The sequence below is a fragment of the Polypterus senegalus genome, chromosome 11, assembly GCF_016835505.1.
Source record: "Polypterus senegalus isolate Bchr_013 chromosome 11, ASM1683550v1, whole genome shotgun sequence".
NCBI lineage: Eukaryota > Metazoa > Chordata > Cladistia > Polypteriformes > Polypteridae > Polypterus > Polypterus senegalus.
In genome coordinates, this window is record NC_053164.1 from 142,897,988 (window position 1) to 142,925,311 (window position 27,324).

The following is a 27,324-nucleotide window of genomic DNA, read 5'->3' on the forward strand; positions in this document are numbered from 1 at the left end:
AGCAGAAATTAAGTTTTTAAAAAAATGGACTAGCCTGCCACATCTTCATTTCACTCTGATTTTAGGGTGTCTACACAATTGAGCCCTGTGTAGGCAGAAAACTTTTATTTCCATTAAAAGACTTGGCATCCTTTTGTTCCTAAGACATTGCCCTGTCGCTATTTGTATAGATATCCAACTTCATATTGAGATCTGATGTATCTAATGTGTTTCTTTAAAGTGTTCCTTTAATTTTTATATATAAATATTATTATTATATAATAATTATATATATATATATGTATGTGTGTGTATATATATATATATATATATATATATATATATATATATATATATATATATATATATATAATGTGTGTGTGTATGCATGTATGTCAGACCCCGTGACCCTGTAGTTAGGATATAGCGGGTTGGATGATGGATGGATGCATATATGTGGACAGGAATCATTATTAAATTTTGAGCAGAAGAGTGTAACATAGCCAACCATTTTTCGAAAGGTTGGTAGAGCAATGTAATTTTCATTTTCATGTGCCCGTCTGGTTAGTGTTGATTTGGATACAAATTTATCTTTTGACTTTACAATTTTACAAATTGTCAAAATTTTGTAGCTATGCTTTATTATGTATAGCTAATTAAGTTCCTTTTCCTTAATATGTTGTCATTGTTTTGTAGGCTCTGCTCTAGCTGCCAGTGTTTGTAAAAAAATTACAGGCCGCCTTACAAGTGCCATAGCCAAGCAAGAAGATGTATCTGTTCAACTTGAAGCCTTAGATATAATGGCAGATATGTTATGCAGGTAAGCAGTTTTTTTATTCTCTAATGTATCAGAATTTAGAATTTTAACTAATTCATGATATGTCAGTTTTAATTTGTAAAATTAAAGTCAGGCTTAACACATTGTTTTATCTTTTTGCAGACGGATAGTTACCAAATATTTTTGATTTTTTTTTTTGTACCATCTTAGATTGTGTGCTTCATAAAATTAGACCTTAATTTACTGTAAATTAAAGTATTTAATAGATAAAAGCTGTACTTAATTTGACAAACTATGTTGTATAGAAATGCAAACCTGTTGAGAGTGTAGTGAGCTACTAATAATTTTCTTTGCAACATTAAATGAAGATTCTGTGATAATTTGTCATTGGTATCAGCTGAAAATTGAGTTCTCCTTAGAATGGTAAGTCAGTTGGAAAGGTAACATGCCAAAATCATGCATGATAGATAATGAAACTTTTCTCATGCAGGTGTCCTTAGCTAAATGTTCTTATTTGGTAGCCACTTTTAACAGCTTCTTTTGGAGGCAGTAGCTCTGTACTTTATTAATGTTTCTGACATATGCTCTTGTTGTAAGCTGCTTCATTTTTTGTTTTTAAGCAGTCATGTATATTTTTCTTTAAAAAAAGCATGAGCTTTGAAGCTAACAACAACACAAACTAGTTTAGAACGTTTTTGGTTTTTCATGTTAAGCCGTAGCACGGCAAGAATACTTACAAATATTTAAGCAAAAGGAGCTGAATGATTTTAAATGTTGATGGCGATGTAATTAATGTTTAATAGAATGTTAAAATAAACTGTGATTGCAGTACCTCTCTTTAGAGTGTGCATGTTTGTTTATATCCTTTGTTGCTCAAGTTTTTTCTCTTTTTTGCATGTTCAGAACTTCAGTTGCTAATGCAGAGTCTTGCTTGTATGACAAGCTGTTTTACCATTTAAAGCCTTCCTTTGAGTAGTTACAGTGGTGTGAAAAACTATTTGCCCCCTTCCTGATTTCTTATTCTTTTGCATGTTTATCACACAAAATCTTTCTGATCATCAAAGTAATTGCCCCCTTGTTAAAAAATAACCTAACTGTGGTGTATCACACCTGAGTTCAATTTCCATAGCCACCCCCAGGCCTGATTACTGCCACACCTGTTTCAATCAAGAAATCATTTAAATAGGAGCTGCCTGACACAGAGAAGTAGACCAAAAGCACCTCAAAAGCTAGACATCATGCCAAGATCCAAAGAAATTCAGGAACAAATGAGAACAGAAGTAATTGAGATCTATCAGTCTGGTAAAGGTTATAAAGCCATTTCTAAAGCTTTGGGACTCCAGCGAACCACAGTGAGAGCCATTATCCACAAATGGCAAAAACATGAAACAGTGGTGAACCTTCCCAGGAGTGGCCGGCCGACCAAAATTACCCCAAGAGCGCAGAGACAACTCATCCGAGAGGTCAGAACTGTAGGCCTCACTTGCCTCAATTAAGGTCAGTGTTCACGACTCCACCATAAGAAAGAGACTGGGCAAAAACGGCCTGCATGGCAGATTTCCAAGACGCAAACCACTGTTAAGCAAAAAGAACATTAGGGCTCGTGTCAATTTTGCTAAGAAACCTCAATGATTGCCAAGACTTTTGGGGAAAATACCTTGTGGACTGATGAGACAAAAGTTGAACTTTTTGGAAGGCAAATGTCCCATTACATCTGGCGTAAAAGGAACACAGCATTTCAGAAAAAGAACATCATACCAACAGTAAAATATGGTGGTGGTAGTGTGATGGTCTGGGGTTGTTTTGCTGCTTCAGGACCTGGAAGGCTTGCTGTGATAGATGGAACCATGAATTCTACTGTCTTCCAAAAAATCCTGAAGGAGAATGTCCGGCCATCTGTTAGTCAACTCAAGCTGAAGCGATCTTGAGTGCTGCAACAGGACAATGACCCAAAACACACCAGCAAATCCACCTCTGAATGGCTGAAGAAAACAAAATGAAGACTTTGGAGTGGCCTAGTCAAAGTCCTGACCTGAATCCAATTGAGATACTATGGCATGACCTTAAAAAGGCGGTTCATGCTAGAAAACCCTCAAATAAAGCTGAATTACAACAATTCTGCAAAGATGAGTGGGCCAAAATTCCTCCAGAGCGCTGTAAAAGACTCATTGCAAGTTATCGCAAACGCTTGATTACAGTTATTGCTGCTAAGGGTGGCCCAACCAGTTATTAGGTTCAGGGGGCAATTACTTTTTCACACAGGGCCATGTAGGTTTGGATTTTTTCTCCCTAAATAATAAAACCATCATTTAAAACTGCATTTTGTGTTTACTTGTGTTATATTTGACTAATGGTTAAATGTGCTTGATGATCAGAAACATTTTGTGTGACAAACATGCAAAAGAATAAGAAATCAGGAAGGGGGCAAATAGTTTTTCACACCACTGTACATATATAAACAGTTTCAACTAGTTATAATTCAAATGGTAATAAATTAGCCAACTTTAACAACAACTTTTTCTGTTTATATGCAACTAACAAATTACTCAGTATGTATTTTGTTATTCTCCTAGCATATGTCCAAGTAATTTTTACATTTTTCTGTCCTTTTCACTAGACAAGGGGGCCTTCTAGTTAATTTTCATCCATCCATTTTGAGCTGTCTACTTCCTCAGCTCACTAGTCCACGTTTGGCAGTAAGGAAAAGAACTATTATTGCATTGGGACATCTTGTTATGAGCTGTGGCAATCTAGTGTTTGTGGACCTCATAGAACACCTGCTAACAGAACTTTCTAAAAATGATACCATGTCTACAACCAGGACATACATACAGTGTACTGCAGCAATCAGCAGACAAGCAGGTCATCGCATAGGTAAGTTAAAAAGGATGCTTGGAGAAGTTACTTCTGTGTAACAGAATGTTTAATAGCATTTCTTATTTATTTCTTTATTTATTTTAAACCTGCAGGTGAATATTTAGAGAAGATTATACCACTAGTGGTTAAATTCTGCAATGTTGATGATGACGAGTTAAGGGAGTACTGCATTCAAGCATTTGAATCTTTCGTGAGGAGGTAAACAAAATATACTTTTTTGTTCTATGAACCCTTGTTTTGCACTCTTTTAAATTTGTGTGTTTTTTGCATTTGCAACTACTTTTAAATCAACATCACATTATACAATTATTCACATAGATGTCTATTTGGAGTACTAAGTGACTTTCTTAGCTTCACACAATGAGTAAGTGGTAAACAGTCAGTTTTGATTTACAGTTCTTCTTCATAGTCAATAGGTCACTTAGAATTTTGACTAATGCTGTGTTTCTGCATGCAAATGTTAAAGGAGATTATTTTGTGAAAGAAGAAAAAACAGTTTTTACTTTAAATTATTTATATCTAATTAATTTGCTCACCTTTTTTTATTTGTGATCTTCAAAGAAACAATGTATCATAAATCCTTACATGTATATAGTACCTCCTTCGTTTGGGAAACTGATCCTCTTGGTGTTTTATTTTTTGTATGAAATGTATGACTTTATAGGTATTGGTCAAGTCTCTTGTACAGGTAATAGTCGACTTAAGACCATGTTCGGTCCTGACAGACCGGTCACAAGCCAATCTCGATGTGAGAGAAACCTTTAATAGCTTCACAGATCCTTTCTTTATCTGTGTTATGTTATGTCATCAGTGTGAGCCCCTTCCGGTGTTTATTGTGTTAACTGTAAAAGGAGTAGTTGTACCGGCAGAATTTGAGTACTCATTTGTTTTCTGTTTTAACATTTCAGCCTGCTAATGATAAACATTAACAGATAAAGGAGTTCAGTATGGTTTCATTACCATTTCGTGGCGGGTAGCATGAAGCAGCGTATCGTGGGGCACAACGCAGAAGCTTCGGAGGTTAACTGGATTGAAAGCCAGAGCGCAGCAGAGCAGCATATGTGGCAGACACCGGTTACAATGGGATAACTTAGTCACATGCAATCGCATTCGCTTTCTTTCCTTCCACATACTGCTTGATCACCTTTATTTTTGTGTCAAGATAATTTGCCTTTTTCCTGTAATTGTAAGACAAGTGTAACTGAATGTAGTCAAAACTGCTGCAGGTAGTAAACTGAGATCGAGATGAATAAGTCACGGCATACGAACCTGGCAAAGCAAAAGCTGTTATTATCCCATGAGACACAGTAACGGTCGTAAGTCAAATGGCAAGTTGATGACTACTTGTATTAAGATCTTCTAAGTCAGCATAGAAGTAAGAGTATGTTAGAACTGTTTTCTAAATCGTATTGCCTATTACCGTATTTCACAGAAAATAAGAACTACTTCGAAAATAAGCCCAAGCAATATTTTCAGGCCGCTCTGAAATATAAGCTCTACCCCATAAATAAGCCCTAGTCAAGATCATCAACTGAAAGTAAAGCACCTAAGGCCAGGTTTATATTTCTTGTGACGTGACTTGTGCGCCTGTGAACGCTATAGCTACGCAAGCGTTGTACTGTTTATACTTGCGCGTGTACTTTATTTAAATTTGGAAGATTCCATCAGGTTGCAGAGATATCATCACTGTGAGAAGACGTTCAGCTTTGCTGTGTTTTGTATTGCGTGAAACAGCCATTAAATTCTGACAACACCTTGCCACAATCTCTCTGAATAGGATGTTTAATGATTACATCCATCAATCCGGGGATACGCCCATTCCAACAAGCATTGTGTGTGAGAAAGAAGCAAAACCCCTGAGTGAGTCATCAGCTCATCGCAAGCTGAACACAAGCACACACATACACGAGTGTCATTTTAGTATCACCAAATCCCCAAACCTTCATGTCTTTGGAAGGAAAACAGAACACACTGTGGAAACCCACCAGGAAAACATGCAAACTCCAGGCAGGGAACACCAGCGACGTGACTCCCTGCAAGACAGCAGCACTACTGCTCTGCCACCGTGTCACCCCCATATGTGTAATTATTAAGAGCATTCATTAATTAAGCGAAGTTAATAATTTATCTGTAAAATGTAGCATATGTAATTTAATGCATTTCATCATGAAAGTGATATCAAGTATAAATCTAAGGATTCTAAATGTGCAGAGAGTTGGAATATCTAATTTAACATGTTCTGTGTGGTGGTCTATTGCTGCTTGCCGCTGCTGTCAGGTCAGGAGGAAGCCCCAGAAGCACGTAGCGATTAACAACTGGGTCGGTTTTAAGATGATGTTAACGACGGTCTACTTTTATGATAAAGTAAACTACGAGATTAAAGACAAAATTTCCACTTTAATCACAATTAGACCTTTTCTCTGTGTCCTTAATTTTTTTCTCTGTGGCTCAAATATGCTGCCGTACATTCTGATACTTTTGTGAAGGTGCAACAAAAAGACTGCACAGAAGATAGTATGTGAGACTTTTAAAATACATTGTGTCATTACATTGGGGAATATGCAACACTTGAATATAAAAGCACCATTAATGCTTTTGTATGTCGGTATTTGCTTCACCACATAGAACCATTCATCAAACATTGAAGCACGCACATCGATCCTGAAGGATCCTAAAAGCGGCTGGAGTCGCACGAAATTCAGACTGGAATTCAGGGTTTAAATGTGGAGAGTTATGGCAATATTCCAGAAGAAGATTTGAATAAATGTAAATTGTTGTACACAAATAAATATAAGACATCCCCTGAGAATAAACTGTAGTGCGTCTTTTGGAGTAAAAATTAATGCAAGACCCGCTCTTATTTTCGGGAAAATACGGTAGTAGTCATCTGTGTTTTACATAACTAAATAATGTTGTTGTTTGTTAGTTTGGCTTTCAGGAGGTGCTCCTGAGCAACTCCCAACCTAGAACTGTGCCTGAACATTGGAATTTATTAACAGAATCCAAGGGTTCCAGGGAGAATGAAACAAAAGGAAAAGCTATTGGGCAGCATACAAACAACAAAACTATGCCACTTTTCGGCCAAACTACCAAAAAAAAAAAAATCACCTTCCTAACCTCATTGCTTCACTTTTTTCTCGTACTTACTCGTACTCTTCTCGTACTCATTTTACTCTTCTCTCTCCAAGCTCAACTGGCTATGGAATCGGAGGTCTTTTTTTAAGAGTGAAGGGGATACTTCTGGCCTGCCGAAAAGCCTTTGGGAAGCATGCATTATTCCCCTTGAAGAGTATAATGGCACCTCCTGCTGCTTCTAGCCAGCTGGGATGACTAAGCCCTGGCTTTGTGAACTCTTCCAGAAGCCTTTAGTATCATGTCTGGTACTGTTGCCTCTGCTAACCATTAAATGACTCCTTGGTTTCCTGCCTAAGCAATGACCAAGACCACCTCCCAAATGTCTCATTGGTATCCTGTCCAGTCTGTGGTCCATGGTAATTCCTGGATCTTGGCTGCTAATGGAGAATTATCTAGATTTTACCTTTATGCATATAAAATAACTGCATATAATGTATGTGCGTATTTCTGTATATATTAGGGTTGTGCATTATACTGGTACTAAAAAGGTAGTGAAACCCCAGTTTTTTAAAACAGTAAGGTACCAGCACTTTGTTCATTTCGGTACTGGAATTAAATGTGCGTTTATTAGCTCAATGGTAATGACCCCACCTCCCAAACTGCTCTTTGAAGAAAGTATACATATTAAATCTAGTTTAACTTACCATATGTGACCCCACCAAAACCCCAGTCTTCAAATGAATATTAAAAAAATAACCCACTGGAGACACCCCCAGCCACCTCCCAACTACCTTGAATTAATTTGCAGAGTGTAGTATGGCAGAGAGGTGCACAATAGTGTGACAAAGCAGCTGGACTGCTGTGGGTCAGTGGGTGGAGAGTTATCCTTTATTTGTTTCACTTCCAGTACTAATTTGCAGAAGTTAGCATCGATTACTAAAGTCAAACTTTTAGTACTGATCAAAAAAAATTGTGTGTGTGTATAAATGAGTGTGTGTGTATTTGTTTATATGTGTGTATTTATGTGTGTATATATATATATATGTGTGTGTGTGTGTGTATTTGTGTGTGCATATGCAAAGATATTAACAGTTTGTAATTTTTATAGTAGTTTCATTTTAACGAAGAGAGATAAAATATCAACTAAAAATCCAGAAAAAACACATTACATAAAAGTTATAAACTGATTTGCATGTCATTGAGAGAAATAAGTACAAACCGGATTCCAAAAAAGTTGGGACACTATACAAATCGTGAATAAAAACTGAATGCAATGATGTGGAGGTGCCAACTTCTAATATTTTATTCAGAATAGAACATAAATCACGGAACAAAAGTTTAAACTGAGAAAATGTATCATTTTAAGGGAAAAATATGTTGATTCAGAATTTCATGGTGTCAACAAATCCCAAAAAAGTTGGGACAAGGCCATTTTCACCACTGTGTGGCATCTCCCCTTCTTCTTACAACACTCAACAGACGTCTGGGGACCAAGGAGACCAGTTTCTCAAGTTTAGAAATAGGAATGCTCTCCCATTCTTGTCTAATACAGGCCTCTAACTGTTCAATCGTCTTGGGCCTTCTTTGTCGCACCTTCCTCTTTATGATGCGCCAAATGTTCTCTATAGGTGAAAGATCTGGACTGCAGACTGGCCATTTCAGTACCCGGATCCTTCTCCTACGCAGCCATGATGTTGTGATTGATGCAGAATGTGGTCTGGCATTATCTTGTTGAAAAATGCAGGGTCTTCCCTGAAAGAGATGACGTCTGGATGGGAGCATATGTTGTTCTAGAACCTGAATATATTTTTCTGCATTGATGGTGCCTTTCCAGACATGCAAGCTGCCCATGCCACACGCACTCATGCAACCCCATACCATCAGAGATGCAGGCTTCTGAACTGAGCGTTGATAACAACTTGGGTTGTCCTTGTCCTCTTTGGTCCGGATGACATGGCGTCCCAGATTTCCAAAAGAACTTCAATCGCGACTCGCCTGACCACAGAACTGTCTTCCATTTTGCCACACTCCATTTTAAATGATCCCTGGCCCAGTGACAACGCCTGAGCTTGTGGATCTTGCTTAGAAATGGCTTCTTCTTTGCACTGTAGAGTTTCAGCTGGCAACGGCGGATGGCACGGTGGATTGTGTTCACTGACAATGGTTTCTGGAAGTATTCCTGAGCCCATTCTGTGATTTCCTTTACAGTAGCATTCCTGTTTGTGGTGCAGTGTCGTTTAAGGGCCCGGAGGTCACGGGCATCCAGTATGGTTTTACGGCCTTGACCCTTACGCACAGAGATTGTTCCAGATTCTCTGAATCTTCGGATGATGTTATGCACAGTTGATGATGATAGATGCAAAGTCTTTGCAATTTTTCGCTGGGTAACACCTTTCTGATATTGCTCCACTATCTTTCTGCGCAACATTGTGGGAATTGGTGATCCTCTACCCATCTTGGCTTCTGAGAGACACTGCCACTCTGAGAAGCTCTTTTTATACCCAATCATGTTGCCAATTGACCTAATTAGTGTTTATTGGTCTTCCAGCTCTTCGTTATGCTCAAATTTACTTTTTCCAGCCTCTTATTGCTACTTGTCCCACCTTTTTTGGGATTTGTTGACACCGTGAAATTTTGAATCAACATATTTTTCCTTTAAAATGATACATTTACTCTGATTAAACGTTAGATCTGTCATCTACGTTCTATTACAAATAAAATATTGACATTTGCCATCTCCACATCATTGCATTCAGTTTTTATTCACAATTTGTTTAGTGTCCCAACTTTTTTGGAATCCGGTTTGTATTTGATCCCCTACAACCCAGCCAGAATTCTGGCTCCCACAGATTGGCTGTGTGCCCATGTGGCACACATATTACAATTAATCAATCAGTCAGTGAATTACAGATATTCCTGATCTCAAGTCGTTGTGTGTATAAAGCACACCTGTCTACAGAATCTGTTTCTGCCATTCTAACCTCTTCACCACAATGGGCAAGACCAGGGAGCTGTCAGAGGACACTGGGGACAAGATTGTAGATCCCCACAATGCTGGAATGGGCTACAAGACCATTTGCAAGAAGCTTGGTGAGAAGATGACAACTGTTGATACGATTAGTTGGAAATGGAAGAAATATAAAGTGACCATCAATCACTTTCGGCCTGGAGCTCTATACAAGATCTTGCCTTGTGGGGTGAGCATGATCATGAGAAAGGTGAGGGATCAGCCCAAAACTACCAGGAAGGAGCTTGTCAATGATTTGAAGGCAGTTGGGACCACAGTCGCCGAGAACACTATTGGTAACGCACTATGCCATAATGGATTGAAATCTTGCAGTGCCCGCAAGATCCCTTTCCTAAAGAAGGAAGACCCATGTATAGTTCTGTCTTGTTTGCCAGTGAACATCCGGGCCTTTACAAACTATAATTGCCTTCACTTCATTATTCGCATGTAGACTTATCTTGCTCATCTGGAAGAATCCTAACCCACCTCTTTTAAGTCTGTGAGTTGATGTTATATACTATTTGAAACTGGAAAAAATCTAATTCTCATTTAGAGAATCTGTTCAAAACTTTTTTAAAACTTGGGAGGACCTAATCAATAACATTTCAGAATAAACATTTATACTGGGGGAAAAGACTCTTTTCTCTCTTTACTACTTTCAACAGTTTTGCTCTGGTTATTGGCATTCGTCTCTTTCTCATGGGTTGTGGTTGATTTCATTTTAGTTTTCTTAGGTTTGACTTGATAGTGTGGAATGTTATATGCGTTTAATAAACTCAATAAATAAAATTAAAAAAATAAGAATGCCAGCACCATGCTTTAGTGTTCTTATGGCTTTACTTGATGAAAGCGTAGGTTTACAACATATTGAACATTTGGTTTTCTGTTTATATAAATGCAACTTTCATTAACTATATATTTTTTGTCATCTTCACGTGACTAAGATTTGCACATTTGGAATATTTTGTGCTTTACACTTCTATATGATGGACTTCATTGTGCTGCAAACCATCTTTAGTACCTTTGCATTTATTTTTTAAGAGTTTAGTATATTTTTCTTTATGACTTCTCTAAAACTTGTTTGGATAAGTGGTTAAGAAAGTACCTGTAGTTGTATGAATTTTTTTAATTAGCTTTTGATATTTTTAGTTTGAATGCAGTTTACTAAATAAGCATCTTATAAATATTGGTGTAATTACACTGGATGTTGTCAAATTATGTGACTCATTTCAGTTGCATACAGATAGACATAATGTATTTTATAATTCAGTCTTGTGATTCCCTCCACTATTTATTATTTATTTATTAATCTGCACGACATTGTGTTATTGTGTTAAATATTTTAACTGTTCTATTGCACTAAATTTTCATTGGGGAAAAAAAGTGTGCCAAATGCCAAGAGAGTGAATAGTACTAAGCCACAGTATATGTTGCAGTGGTCTAAAGGGGCAAAGAAACTGACACTTTCTCAAACAAGTGAGTTCTTAAACTGTTGGCAGAAAATTGTCATTGTGTAGCTTTAGAATATTGGTTCAAAAGAGTACAATCTATAGCTAAATCTTTTTGATAGAAATAAAACAGGAAGCATTCATTATAATTAACTTTTTTGGCATTTTTCCTAATTTTGTTAAAAGAGCTGGAAGATAACAGATGTGGCTACTGTTATACCTAGAATTTTTTTATAGTATCAGGAAAAATATCTTTTCATTCTGAAGTGTAGTATGTTTTTAATTATATTTATGTAGTATTTGAAAAAAAAAAAAATTTCTTTGACCAGGTGCCCAAAAGAAGTTTACCCTCACGTGCCAGCTATTATCAGTATTTGTTTAAAATATCTGACCTATGACCCCAATTACAACTATGATGATGAGGATGAAGATGAAAATGCAATGGATGCAGATGGTGGTGATGAAGACTATCAGGGTATGTAAGATCTTTAACACACACACATGCAACATTGTACCTGTTTCATAATAATACTATTTAATTTTGCAATTAAGAAGAAACCTCAGTTGAAAAGTTTTAGAATTTGCGTAAGGCATAATTGAAATGAAAAAACACAAAAATACAGTTTCTTTTGTTAAAATTCTGTTCAAAGTTAAGTATCCTGACCCTCTTTTTTAATATACTATATTGCAGTCTTAAGAGAAAATTGTTTAAATTATTTTTTCTGTGATCAAATAACAAATAATACCCCTGAATGACAAAGCAATAACAGGATATTAGAATTTTTTGCCAGTACTAGAAAGAGTACTGGTTTTTCCAAACCTCTTTCATTTAGGAATTAAGTTGCTTGATGGTGTGGGGGATGAATTTAAATAATTTAAGCAGAATGCTTTAAAGTAGCAAAAAAGTGAAGTGGTCTGAATACTTTCCGAAAGCACTCTAAATCTGCAGACATTATTTTTAGCAGTCAAAGCTGCAAGTAAGGATTTGTGTTTTTCCCTACCTGGGAACCTGTCTCAGAATTGCAGCTTATAATGCATACACTCACCATGCATAGAATTGTTTTATTTTATGTTTTTATAAAGATTTAGAAGTAATATTTTCACATGTATTCTTTACTCCTATAAAATGCTTCAATAAAGAACAGTATATTTAAGTCCTGTAAGCTGTATATTTAGCAGCTCTTTATTGACTTTTATCAAATGTGATTGGTTTATGTTTTCTTGAACTCGCATACTTTAGGACTGAAACTTGAATTGGATAAGCATTCATTTTCAAGATCACTCGCGTTATTCTTTCAGTGTGTTAAACCTTATGATATATTAGCAGTTCTGTGTAATTAAATTTAATCATGTTATTTAATCATGTAAACGTGTTACATAAAAAAAACATTTTTTTAAACATGTAACATTAATAACCAGGTAACACAAATGTCTCCTCTGCACTGCCTAGCGCTGCATTTGTGTATTGAAAAAGTACACCTTAAAAGATTTTTGTTGCCTTTAATACAGGAATAGTTTCACCTCAACACTAGACTGTTATGTAGTGGCTCTACATAATTATTGTCAGTGTGTCTCCTTCTTTATTGCATACATTTAGAGCAAAGGGGTTGGGCATGCTCTGATTTGATTTGCCCCAGGCTTGGGTGTCTCTATACTGCTTCTACGCGGTGGTGTGCTGGGGTGGCAGCATAAAGATGAAAGACGCCTCACGCCTGGACAAACTTGTTAAGAAGGCAGGCTCCATTGTAGGATTAAAGTTGGACAGTTTAACACACTATGCGACTCTTCAATTCCACCCGGGGGAGTAAATGCGAACATTAATTTTATTTTAATTCTTTTCATTTTTATTACTATTTAATTTAATATTGTTTCTTTGTATCAGTATACTGCTGCTGGATTATGTGAATTTCCCCTTGGGATTAATAAAGTATCTATCTATCTATCTAGAAGATCTTCATTCAAGTAGGGCTTTATGTGACATCATCCACTAGCTTCTGTTAAAAGGAGTCGTTTTCAACTGACAGTGATTACCAAAATGGAATTCTTTAAAAAGAAAAAAAGGCTGCACTACTTTTAAATGCATAATCTGCCAATTTCTAGTTGTTTGAAGGGGAGGATTAGGATATGGGCTGCTCATTCGTGTCCATGCCTGCCTCAGCCCCATTCATTCTTCAGATTAGAGTTCTTTCCTGCAGTCCAGCACTAGACCAGCAATGTCTCTGATCCATTTACTATTAAAAAGTAGCAAAATATGACTTGTCCAGTTTTAAATAATAAAAGATCTCTGGTTTCATCAGTCAAATTTATCTTGGCTTATGTGAAAGGATGCATTGCTCTGGGCAATATTCCAGTTTCTTTCAAACTGCAGAAGATATCTCTGAAGATAGAAACTTGTGTCCTCAAGGATGTGCTCCTTGCCATATTTCTTGACCTTTACTGTGGCAGGCATGGTTTAGCTTGGAATGAGTGCATCATCCTAAAAAAAGGAAAGACATGTGCCTGCCAGTATTACCTCATTTTGGTGGAGGTCTAGGATAACACCACTGACCAGCCAGCTACACTCCTCTTTTACTGTGTATGTGGCTGTTGGTGTATAAAGTTGGTTTGGATCCACTAAGGTACTTTCTTATAACATATAAACAACCAACATGCTTCCCCTTCGTTACTGTGCATATAGGGCATGACTGTCTTAAAGGTCCATCTTTCAGCTACAGTATCTGTTCAAGTCTGTTACTTGTGATGTAGAACTTCTTTAAGCTATCATTCTAGCACTGTAATTAACAGGTGTACTGCAATAATTGACTCACACTGTTGACTTGAAACTGGCCATTGACTAGTAGAGGTGGTACTTCGATTGCCGTTGAAAATATATATATAATAACGTTGAGAGCAGAAAATATACTGTCAGATACTTTATGATCTAATATTCCCTTCCAAATCAAATAATAACTAATTAAATTATTTATGTACTAATCCTCCTTTCTAGGGAGTGATGATGAATACAGCGATGATGATGACATGAGCTGGAAAGTGAGGCGTGCTGCTGCCAAGTGTTTGGATGCTGTTGTCAGCACCCGACATGAGATGCTACCAGAGTTCTACAGAACAGTTTCACCTGCTTTAATTGCCAGGTTCAAAGAGCGGGAGGAAAATGTCAAAGCAGATGTTTTTCATGCTTACCTTTCCCTCCTGAAACAGACTCGTCCAGCACAGAGCTGGCTGTGTGATCCTGATGCCATGGAACAAGGGGAAACCCCCCTTACAATGCTTCAGAGTCAGGTAATGCTGTAGTTTATTTGGAACTGTCTTTCACTTTGATAATGTAATTTTCATGATTACTTTTTAAAGATATGAAAAGCTTATTATTGTAACAACTGAAGTAAAATATATTAGCTGCAGAAGACACATGAAGCACAATTAAAAAGGCTTACCTTGCAAAACATTAACAGTTTCCAGTATAGTTTAATTTAGTATATGTGGAGTTTACAATATGCTAGATTTCTTGTCAGTAACCTCACTCTATGGAGAAAGGTGTTCACTGATTTCGTTAATTTTAAGCAAATTATGATGGTCTACCAACAAAATAAGGCAATTAGCTAGTACAAGAAAATGGTTTATTTCTAGCTTCAGCAAATTACTTCAAAATGTGTTTCATGCTTTTGATTTTTATATTGAACAGTATAAGCAAAGAGTAACCCAATAACCTAGAGTAAAACCTTATAGATTGAAGGTATTTTTCATATACATAAATCCTAGAAAAAAATTTGGTGTATAGCATCTATTTGAGAATCTCAGAGAATGTGTACCATGCACACCAGCTTTTAACTCACTGACACACAGGGCTATGCTATACTGTTTATTTCCCTTCAGTGTGCTTCTGTTTTATTGGTAAAGCATTGACTATCTATGCATAAATTACCTGCTTGTATTGGGTGTTTTTCCAAAATCATTTTAATACCCATAAAAGTCTATTTTTCTCACCATTACGGTACCATTAGGGTTCAAAGAAATGTATTTGTAATGAATTATGTCACCTTTCTTGCTGATGAGGTTTATGAAGTGGTAGAGAAAACTACTCTTTGTTAATTAAAGGTTTTTATTCTATTTATTTATAATCTTATAGTTTAACGTAACTAACTGCTAAAACAAAAAATATGAATGTCATATTAATTAGTTGAATTAGCATCTAACTTTAAAAAAACAGCAATAGTATACCTATGTTTTCTTGACAGAAACAGGCATTAGTATTTTAACTCTTCCCAAATTTGTATAACACCACTTATGCTAGCGGATAGTGTAATTAAATGTGCCTCTCTTCTTTCTTTTTAAATGTCTTCAGTTTCCTTAGGGTCCTCAGAAGGCAGCTTAAGGAGATTATTTTTCTCTAGTTCTGTTACAATATGAGTAAAACTCCTTTCTTAACTTTTTCAGATTTGAAGAATGGTAAATAAAAACAACTTTGAGAAAAAAGACTAGGTGCTAATCTAAGGAGTATATTTTAAAAATGTTTTAAAATATGTTAAAATTTGATGTAGTATGAGGCTGAGTTGAAGTTTCCAAAATCCACATGTGGGATAATAGCATTTTAAATTTGTGATATAGACTTGTACATGCTTTTTATAATTTTATAAAACTATTTTTAAAAACAATATATTTAGTTTTTTTTACTATTTTGGAACTGTTAAATTTCCACTGCAGTTGCTTCTGCTTAATGGTTAGCTCATCTTCTGAATCTCCCTGTGTGGAGTTTGCATGTTCTCACCGTGTCTGCGTGGGTTTCCTTCAGGTGCTCCGGTTTCCTCCCACAGACCAAAGACATGCAGGTTAGGTGCATTGGCAATCCTAAATTGTCTCTAGTGTGTGCTTGGTGTGTGGGTGGGTGGGTGGATGTGTGTGTGTGTCCTGCGGTGGGCTGGCGCCCTACCCGGGTTTGTTCCTGCCTAGCGCCCTGTGCTGGCTGGGATTGGCTCCGGCAGACCCCCGTGACCTGACCCTGTGTTAGGATATAGCGGGTTTGATAATGACTGACCGACTTACTTTGAGCTCTTTGTATGAAATTTATTGTTTTCTGTACCTTACTTTCCATAACATGCTTTTAAAGATTTAGATGTTAACAAAGGCCTGGGCTTTTCCAGTTGCTCTGGCATTCTCCATAGGTTGTATTGTAAACATTGTATGAAAAAGAATGATCAGATATGTGAGTGGAACATGGTATATTAAACCTCTTCACTGGCAATAGATTTCTGTATGTTGTAATGCCCAGGGGGCATACCAGCCACCCAACCGACACAGACAGGCAGACACAAATACTGTCCAGCCCACACGCTTTATTCCAAGTGGGGCAGCGCTTCCTCTTTGCTCCCCATTACAGAGCTCAGTACAATAAAGCACAAGAAACCAAACACAGTCCTTTCTTCTCTCTCTCTTTCTCAGCCGCCTCTACTCCTTTCCCATCAAGCTTCATCCACCTCCTCCTGACTCTCTGACTCCCCGAATGGAATAAGGCGGCTCCTTTTATTCAGGTTCTGGGAGAGTTCCAGGTCAACTTGTACACTTTAAAAGTTCAATATTTAAAAAAATATTTCAATATTATTTTTACTGAAAATTCTTAGATGGATGGATGATACTGTCAAGAACCTTCTGGGCATTCTTTACCTCACAACCTACTGTTTACTTTTATTTAGTGTTACATATTAATATGTTGCATGAGGGGAAATGAAACCTTAAAAATGAACAAGAGTAATGTTCGACTAGAACAACAACTGATGCTATAGTAATTTTCTTAGCATGTTCCAGGTAGGTAAGTGTTCAAATATCAATTACTTATGTTTGGTGTTATCAACTTGCCTTCGGGGTTTTTGTTGTTGTCTGTGTTTTGTGTGGGATTCGGGGTTGTTGGGTGGATGGCTGCCATTGACAACTTCGGTCTTTTTTCTAATGCTGTTTATAAAAACACCAATAAATAGACCTTTACTTCATACATTCCATATTCAAATAATGTGTGTCCTTGTATTATGTAAGTCATCTTTTCATCAGTGCATTATTTGTTTTCCTCATCAGGTGCCCAACATTGTGAAAGCACTTCACAAGCAAATGAAAGAGAAAAGTGTGAAGACGAGACAGTGTTGCTTTAACATGTTAACTGAATTGGTTAATGTTCTGCCCGGAGCTCTTACACAGCATGTTCCAGTTCTGATCCCAGGTACAGATGTATTTAATGCTTTTATTTCCATTTTTGTCAAAGCTAGCTATGATTTTGAGAAAGAGGTTTTTCAAATACAATATCTGACTCTTATCTAAAAGATTTCTTCAAAATGTATAGACACCAAGCATGTAATGATTTTAAAAAAAAATTTTCACAATGTCCTTTGACAGTTACTACTTCAGAACAGTTTCAGATGGGACTTCTTTGAAAAGATTTAGTTTAACAATTTGTTAATCTATTTTTAAACTTTAAAGTCACAATACTTCATAACACCAGTGGTTTATTATGAGTGCTCTTGGCCATTGTTGCCATCTAATGTTATTTGTAGTCTTGGAATTTGCACTTTGGCTATACCAGTCTGCTTTGGCAAACTGATGCTATGGAATAGTCGCCAGGTAACAAGCTATAACATGAACATTTTGACATGTCCGACAAAGGACATTACAGGGATAATCATAAGAGAGGCGCTCACAGTTTCATTCAGTTTGTGTCCACAGTAAATTTTAAACTTGAAGCATGTACATGTTAATGTTTGGAATTGGCTTATCTAACCAATTTTGTAAATTACTTATTTCATCAGTTTTAATTGCAGGATGATATCTTTTTTTAAATTTACATTGCTGTTTGGTGTTTGGCCACGTTTCATTTAAAGCTAAAAGAAAATTTAAAATGTAGAATAAATCTTTGTTTAAACAGTTGCACAATTATCTTTATGTACTGCAGTTTATGAACTGTTTATAATTTTATATCAATTTAGCATGAGTCAGATGACAAAAATATTCCTAAGAAAATTCACTAATTATTCTTTAACATTAATAGCAATATATATTTCTTTATTTGGCAATTGGAGTGGTGGCTCTGAGGCTAAGGATCTGTGCTGGTATCCCGAAGGTTGCTGGTTCGAATCCCTGTCACTGTCAAAAGAGATCCTACTCTTCTGGGCCCTTGAGCAAGGCCCTTAACCTTCAATTGCTCCAGGGGAGCTGTACAATGGCTGACCCTGCACTCTGACCCCAAGGGGTATGCGAAAACTAACAAATTCCTAATACAAGAAATTGTATAAGGCGAAATAAAGAACAAAAAATTAAATTAACTGATTTAAATAGGACTATTCTATGTTTAGCATGAGTGTTTTGTAAATACCATGAGATATATAAGGGAAACAATATTGAATAAGCTTAAACTTTTATGAAAGTTTTAAATTACTGCCTTACACAGAGGTATACAAGTAAAAACTCCTACAAAATAAGTGAGTGTTAATTATGGTTTGTTTGGAAATGTGTGTATTTTCTTTAATGTTTATTAATATCAATAGATAATTTTTGTTTTAAAATACTGTAGTTATTTCTTTTACTTTTTCACATGTATACTATGTACTGAAATTCTCCACTAGTTCTAGTATGAAAAAGGGACAAAGGTTGAATTTTCTGTATTTTGCTGCTGTATAATTGCGTTTTTCACTTTAGGTTTTAAATTTAACTTTGTATGCTTTGTTTCCCAACCCTTCTATCACAGGGATCATTTTTTCTCTCAATGACAAGTCCAGCTCCTCCAACTTGAAGATTGATGCATTGTCTTGCCTGTATGTCATTCTGTGCAATCACTCCCCTCAGGTCTTCCACCCTCATGTGCAGGCCCTGGTACCCCCAGTTGTTGCTTGTGTAGGGGACCCTTTCTACAAAATTACATCGGAGGCTCTTCTTGTTACGCAGCAGCTGGTGAAAGTGATTCGCCCCCTTGACCACAAAGCTGTCTTTGATGCAACCCCTTACATTAAGGATTTGTTTACTTGTACCATCAAAAGACTGAAGGCAGCTGACATTGACCAGGAAGTTAAGGAAAGGGCCATATCCTGCATGGGTCAGATCATTTGTAATCTCGGTGACAGTCTTGGCTGTGACCTACCCAGCACCTTGCAGATTTTTCTTGAGCGACTGAAGAATGAAATCACCAGGCTTACTACTGTGAAGGCTTTGACGCTCATTGCAGGCTCACCTCTTAAAATTGATTTGAGACCTATTTTAGGGGAAGGGGTGCCTATTCTTGCATCTTTCCTTAGGAAAAACCAGCGGGCACTTAAACTAAGCACATTAGCAGGCCTTGATATATTGATCAAGAATTACAGTGATAGTGTGACACCAGCTATGATAGATGCTGTCCTGGTTGAACTGCCTCCTCTGATCAGTGAAAGTGATATGCATGTGTCACAAATGGCCATCAGTTTTCTGACCACACTTGCCAAAGTGCACCCTGCATCCTTGTCCAAGATCAGTGGATCTATTCTCACAGAACTAATCACTTTGGTACGGTCTCCACTGTTGCAGGGTGGAGCCCTCAGTGCCATGCTGGAATTTTTCCAGGCTCTGGTTGGGACTGGTACAGCCAGTTTAGGTTACATGGATTTACTACGTATGTTGACAGGACCAGTATATTCACAGAGCACAGCACTTACACACAAGCAGTCTTACTATTCCATTGCCAAATGTGTAGCAGCACTTACACGAGCATGCCCCAAGGAGGGGCCGGCAGTGGTTGGCCAGTTCATCCAGGATGTAAAGAATTCACGCTCCACGGATTCTATACGGTTGCTGGCACTGCTGTCTCTGGGAGAGGTTGGTCATCACATTGATTTAAGTGGGCAACCTGAGTTGAAGTCTGTCATATTGGATGCATTCTCTTCTACCAGTGAGGAAGTCAAATCAGCTGCATCCTATGCTCTAGGCAGCATCAGTGTTGGCAACCTTCCGGAATACTTGCCTTTTGTTCTTCAGGAAATTTCCAGTCAACCTAAAAGGCAATACTTACTACTTCACTCACTGAAGGAAATCATCAGCTCTGCATCTGTGGCAGGTCTCAAACCCTATGTGGAGAACGTTTGGGCATTGTTGTTAAAGCATTGCGAGTGTGTAGAAGAGGGAACAAGAAATGTAGTTGCAGAGTGCTTGGGCAAACTGACCCTAATCGACCCAGAAACTCTACTGCCACGGCTCAAGGGATACCTTGTGTCAGGTTTGTTCAGTCCTAGGGCTGGGGATTGGGTGGTATTGGTATTGCTTTCGGTTATTCCTGTACTCCTTATAGATTCATAAAAGAAAGTAGGAATGTTTATACCAACTACCAAACTAAACTATAGTTAATCATAAGAAAAAAAAGTTAAGTAGGGATAAACTTTCTAGTATAATCATCAGATTCTGCCCAGAACAGACAATCAGATTTTATAGAAATCTTTATACAGTCCAAAGTACTTGGAAGTTCTTAATAAATCAGTATGTATTTTTGAACTTTAAAGTTCATTTTATTAAACTAGTAGGCTAAACTGCATTCAGAAGGACAAACAGGTCCCTGTATCTTCTCCCATAAGAAGTCATGAATTTGTTTTAAAATTATTGCTTTCAAATAGACAGATTTTGTCCAGACAACTAATACTATTTTTATTTTTCAATCCCTATTAAATTAAAAAATAAGGGAGGAAGAGTGTATCGTTGTTCACTCTGAAATATGGAAATACAGCCATTTCTGACTCAGTGGAACATTTGTCTCTTTTGTTCAGAAATGAGAGACCCTGTAACAATAAAGAAAACTGTTTTCCAAAATGAATAGTTTATAATAATAAATGTTATTTATATAGTGCCTTTCCCTTGCTCAAGTTTACTTGATTATATGTTTATAAGCACTTTGTTTTATTTTACTTTTTGTTCATCATTGGCTAAATGTGCTAAAAGTACAAAGTTAAAGGTAATCAACTCACAGCAGTATTATTTGTAGGCTTGATATAAAATAGTCTGTATAGCCTAATCAGAACAATCATTAGCCTGGAGTTGGTTTTTGATTGGCAAGATTATACTCTTGCTTTGGTAATCTAGAATGAACATTTCTGTGTTTCATCTGTCAACAGTATGCTGATAACTAAGAGTCACGCTAGGCACAGTTATCATGCTTTTTGCAGCTGTCCAAATTGACATTGGCAAAACACATTGTTTAGCTATCGTAATAACACCTTTTTCAGTGCCATACCGAAAAACAGCTTACTGTTTACAGCTCCTGATGGTTCACCCTTAAATCCTAGTGCAACTTTCCTAGTATTTGAATTCCTTTCCAATTTGATGATCTTGCAGAATCGAAGGCCATATATCCTATATCTGTAAAGAAAATTAATTAGCTGTAATTAATTTTGTGTTTCTTTATCTCATCAGGCTCATCCTATGCACGCAGTTCAGTTGTTACAGCAGTGAAGTTTACCATTTCGGATCATCCACAGACCATTGATCCTCTACTGAAGAACTGCATAGGTAGGAAAAGTCCTGCCTATCATATCTGTAAAGGGCAACTTCATTTGATAGTATTTGTCTTTGTATTGTAGATAGAGTATTTTTAGTAAGGTTTTTAGTTGTCAGTCTAATGTCTTTGTTCATAACTTAATGAAAGATTTCAAATACTTTAACAGCTTCAGACACTGTGTGCATAAGAAACTACGCTTATATTAGTACAACATGTACTTAGAAACTGGTCACCTAGATGTTAAAGTTAACACTAATAAAATTGTCATTAACTGTACTAAAAACATTTATAATTGAGACAGCATTTCATTCTTAGTACTATTCATATACAATTTATATATGTGACATGTTTACACTTATGGTTATACTAATGAATGGGAGTTTGTCTTCAAAATCAAAACGAATAACGCAAGTTCAGTGTTTTCAGATTCATGCTGTTTTATTTGTTCTGCCAACTGTATTTTGCCAATTAAGTGTCTCTGCTAACACAGTGCTTGTTGTATTAATAGGGAGATTTTCCTTGACCTTCGAGGCATTGAAACACTGAGTACTGTAAATTGCATTTTGCATTTAACAAATGGAACAACTTGTGAAATCACCGGTTTAGACAAGACAAATGGTCCTTGATGTTTGCTTGCGGCATCTGTTGTTTGTGCAGGCAGTTCTCCCGCATCCCATAGTCCTTTTGGCTTAAATGTGGAAGCTTATGAGGTCCCTCTTCTTGATTTGCGACACTGTACTGCATACAAACTGGATGAATGCTTGAAATAGTAGACATTTGTAGAAGTTCTCATTACAACCGGGAGATTGAATGTGAAGCTCCCATTCATTTATTGGGACTGTGTAGGGTGGTTAACCTCATTATTTTTTTCACCTTCTCTTACAAATGCTTGACAGTACAAGTTAAAACGATTACACCTCGTTTGACTAGTTATGTTTTTTTGCTTTCCAAGTACGCACAAATCTGTTTCTGAGCTAATTCCATGATGGGTAAAAGTAATAAAATAATGCAAGCCTGTATGGGTGTTTATAAAAATAAGTGTGATTCCTGCACAAAGCATTTTCAGACATGATGTCTGCTGTTTTTCTTTTTGATGTGTGTTGATGGCTTTTACTCACATTATTATTAGTATCCCTTCCAAATAAATTTTGTCTCTTTGTAGTCACACATGAGCAGAGTACCAACTTCCTTGGTACTACTGATACTGAATTAGTACCAACATAATGGTTTTTGTTACATTTCTATTTCCAAGTATAAAGAATTTGCTTTTTCAATGTAAGTTAATTGTATTTTCTCAAACAGGAACTTCAAAACTACAAAAAAAAAATTGCCCAACACAGTACTTTAAATAATAATATATACCAGTGTGTTAAATTAAGAAGCTAAATTTAAATGTCTTAAATCTAAAACAGTACATTGAAGAAGGAAAATAATATAATTAAATCATTTCTACCTAAAAAATGACCAATTGAAATGACTACTCAAAACTAACCAACAGCAATGAATTGATAACTAAAATCCTGAAAGTTCTTAACTAATACAGCATACTGCTATCATTTCATACCAAATTCCACAAACCCTAAACAAAAAATCCCAAACTATAATTCAGAGATCTGAGAATAAAAAAGAACAAAAGACTGCCAAACAAGACAAATTGAGGAAGTACAAGAGGGTGCCAAAGAACACAGATGTGAAATGTGAATTGATCCCACAGCATCATTCTGTTTACTATACAGTATATACAAATGACAGATAAAAGTGTTACTATTCTTAGTGTGGCTTTTCATCAACATTAACTGCTATGTGTTGTTGTTTTTTATGCATTGTGTTAGTACTCTGCTAGTGTTGGATCGGTATTAAACATTTGACTTCGGTATCAATGCCAACTTTCAGACCTCACTACTGATGACAAAATGGTTCAGAGGCAAAAAACAATTCTCAAACACCATCCCCTCATCAGAGCTGAGTCATTCCCACAGCATGTAAGCAGACATGCCACCCTGCTCTGCTGCACAGTCATGTGCCTTCTTGCATTAGCTTTTGTGGGTCACTCCTCAGAGTGTCCAGAATATTAATATAAATATATGTTTTTAAATGGGAGGAGAGCATCCTATTTGCTCAATTAAGCTTAATGTAACAAGTATATTTAATTTTAAGAACTGACGCATGGGACTCCCTTGGAGTTCCAGTCGCACTAGTATATGATTGCAAGGTGCTTGAAAACTACCATTTACTTCAAGTACCAAAAATAAAGTGCTGGTACCGTAGTGTTTTAAGAATTACAATAATTAATGAAAGGAAAACAGCAGAATTTTCTTTAAAATACATTAGGTTTAATGTGCAATTTTTCAATAGCAAAAATGACATAAAAACAGATATTTGGGTTGAAGTTTTTTAAGGTTTTATGGGTGTAGAAAGAAATTTTTCATTAAGGATTTAGCAACACTACATAAAACTATAGTAGCATTTTAAACTGATGATAGAAAACTACTTCCTGCTTATTTCTCTCTTATTTCCCTGCCAGTCTTTGTGCACTCTCTATCAATACCTTCATTTGCAGGCTCCCTCACAGTTCTGATGAGATAAAAGGACCTGGTGCCTTAGAATAGCCCACTTATTACAGCTTTATTATTAACAAAAAAGGGGGGCCAATTTTCTTTTTTATGAAACATCACCAAGTTTCAATCAAATCAAAGTATTTCTGAGATTTTGGAGTATTTAGTTAACCCCTAAATATTAATGCATCGAAATGTCCTTTCTTAGTGGATATCTATTGCCGTAGATGTATCATCCTGACAAATTTCAACTTTTTAACTAAACGGGAGATAGTGTTTTTTGTTAATTAGTTAATGTTTGACTTAACTTTGCATTATGTGTATATAGATTAGGATGCTTTTTATACTTTTTCTTGATTTACCTATAAGAGTTAACAATATTTCAGTAATTATTTACTTTTTCACTTTTTTTTTTTGTAGGTGATTTCCTTAAAACATTAGAAGACCCTGATCTTAATGTACGAAGAGTAGCTTTGGTTACCTTCAATTCAGCAGCTCATAATAAACCTTCTCTCATTAGGGACCTTTTAGACACTGTTCTTCCTCATCTTTATAATGAAACAAAAGTCAGAAAAGAACTCATTAGAGAGGTTTGTACAAGCTTAATAATTTATTTTAATTATAACTATTTTCTGGGTTTTATTTATTTAGTTATTTATATCAATTTCAGGTGGAAATGGGACCATTTAAGCATACTGTTGATGATGGATTGGATATTAGAAAGGCAGCTTTTGAGTGCATGTACACACTTCTGGACAGCTGTTTAGATAGACTAGACATCTTTGAATTTCTTAATCATGTTGAAGATGGATTAAAGGACCATTATGATATCAAGGTAAATAATTGTATTTTTTTCATCAGTTAAAAAACTCTTTGACATTGATATGTACCTTTCAGTTTAATATCATGCACTGTGTGGTTGTACTTTATGGGTAGAATTTGTGTGTTCTGTCCTTGTATGTGGGGTGTTTCCTCCTACATCACAAGATATACACATTAGGTTAACAGACAGCTCTGTATTAGCCAGTTTGTATGTGTGTGTGCACATGTATAGATCTGTGCATGTATGTGCTCTGCAATAGATTGTTCCCTGTCCATTACTGGTTCCTGATACAGCTGGCATGTGCTTTGGTTCCCTTTGTCCCAGAATGGGGTTTTGGAGGTTCAGCAGTAGGTGAGTGAAGAATATCCTCTTTCTATAATCATGTCATATTTATGCTTGTGTATACAAATTGAAATTGTAAAACTATTAATTCCAACTTTAAATAATTTAGGTATAGTGACTTTTCAGAATTGTATTGGAGGATATATTTTTTTTATTTCTGAATTTTTTTTTGTCTTGATTTCCAGATGCTGACTTTCTTGATGCTAGCTAGACTATCCACCTTATGCCCAAGTGCAGTTCTGCAGAGGTTGGACAGGCTTGTAGAGCCATTGCGGGCTACATGCACTACAAAGGTAAACAGCTGAATTTGGATTTCATTAAGTACCTCTCAGCAACAAGTAAATACTGTGACTGGCTATAGTGAAGTGTGGTATCCTCCAACCTCTGCTTCCTCTTTTTTTTAAAAAAAAAAAAAAACATTTCTAACAATATACAAGTAATGTGAGATGATTTCACTGTCCATATTTTGCCAGAAAAGTGAGTTTGCAGCAGTTTTCTTTAAGAGCACTGAACTGCTTTTTCTATTTTATTTATATCTAAGACAAATGTCAATAGCCTATAAGCAAAGAAAACATAATATTATACAATAAACCATATCATTTAATTAAATAAGGCACATTTAATAAGGACCAAATTCATCCCCAAATCTCACATTTTGAAATAAAGCAAAGAAACTGTTCAGTTTATTTGAATATTAGAATTTGAACAAACACAGTATGTCTGTTGTATTTCTGATCAGTTGCAGCTTTATCTCTTGTCATATTGTGCATTGTTTTCATTCATTCTTTTCTCCATCACAAGTTTGTAGTCTGATTATTCACTGTTTTTATTCTTTGTATGCAATCACTGAAGAGTGTAATGTTAAACAGTGTGTTGATCTAAATATTTGAAATTTTGTTACTGCACTTTCTATAGGATGTCCTTTTAAATGTCATATTGAAAATTCACTGTCATTTATTTACCATAGACTGTTAACATGAAATTTTAACAATGCTAGCTGCATAATAGTTAAATTTAGTAGAAGTCCTGCACCATTATTCACAGCATTGCAGCCTGAAAGTTATCGAAAGCATTCAAATTTAAGGAGTAAAGAGTTGTGTTCAAGCAGTCGAGTCATTTTGTCATGTTTCATGAACTTTACAAATACAGACTCACAATTGTTCTGTGTTTTTGATATTATTGTATTCTGCACAAACTCAGCTACAATAGTATATAAAATGTAATAAGGTCAGTCTTGTAAGAAATGCTAAAAATGCTTTTAGAAATGGAAAACAATAATCTGTGGTTATTAGTGATGAGCAAACATTGTTGAGTTTGCCACACTGTGAGTTCCCTGAAATCACAGAGATGTTTGCGATATTCACCGTACTTGGAGAATTGCATTAAATTTAACTGGGATTGAAACTTAGGATGTCAGCGCGACTGGCTGACCAACCAAACATGTTACCTGGTACCTCCATATGATCAGATTGCGTTTCAGACCTATTAATGTAATCCTCCAATCATCACCCTATCAAGTAAGTGAGCCAGTCGCCTTGAAACAACATCAGAAGCTTTTCAGCTTCTTTCCTCTTGAGCACCAGGAACATTAGAGCCCAATATCTGTTTAAGTGAAGATTTTACAAAGCTCCTTAAGAATGGTGTTCACTTTGGTAAGAGAGAAGGTTGTAGCTATTAATTAGCAAAATTATACTTTGGAGAAAAAAATAAAGAAAATCAGAAGTTAAAATCCAGGAAAAGTTCATTTCTTTTAATCAGTGTTTGGAATATATTAAAACTACTCTTAGGTATTTCTTGAGTAATGGAATAAATATGGAAACTCGCTAAGAACATTTAAATGGTAACTGTAAGCAGTAGTGATCATCTCCATAAACTGGAAAATGCTAAGTCAAGTTCGTTGGTATTGCCTTATAGTACTTGGCCACTTAATTTTAAGCTGAGGCTTTTGTTGCAGGCT

The 27,324-nt window shown here is 36.1% G+C and overlaps 1 protein-coding gene across 1 annotated transcript in view; it reads left to right on the forward strand.

The window, feature by feature from the left end:
• The window catches only part of cand1 (cullin-associated and neddylation-dissociated 1), a 98,769-nt gene that overhangs the window by 69,270 nt on the left and 2,175 nt on the right, over positions 1 to 27,324 (forward strand). Inside the window, exons 4-14 of the mRNA XM_039769733.1 lie at positions 676 to 799; positions 3,375 to 3,631; positions 3,727 to 3,832; positions 11,494 to 11,639; positions 14,151 to 14,443; positions 17,225 to 17,366; positions 18,885 to 20,378; positions 21,563 to 21,658; positions 24,623 to 24,792; positions 24,873 to 25,037; positions 25,553 to 25,660. Coding sequence (XP_039625667.1) covers positions 676 to 799; positions 3,375 to 3,631; positions 3,727 to 3,832; positions 11,494 to 11,639; positions 14,151 to 14,443; positions 17,225 to 17,366; positions 18,885 to 20,378; positions 21,563 to 21,658; positions 24,623 to 24,792; positions 24,873 to 25,037; positions 25,553 to 25,660 — 3,101 coding nt within the window. The remainder of the gene's footprint in view (positions 1 to 675; positions 800 to 3,374; positions 3,632 to 3,726; positions 3,833 to 11,493; positions 11,640 to 14,150; positions 14,444 to 17,224; positions 17,367 to 18,884; positions 20,379 to 21,562; positions 21,659 to 24,622; positions 24,793 to 24,872; positions 25,038 to 25,552; positions 25,661 to 27,324) is intronic.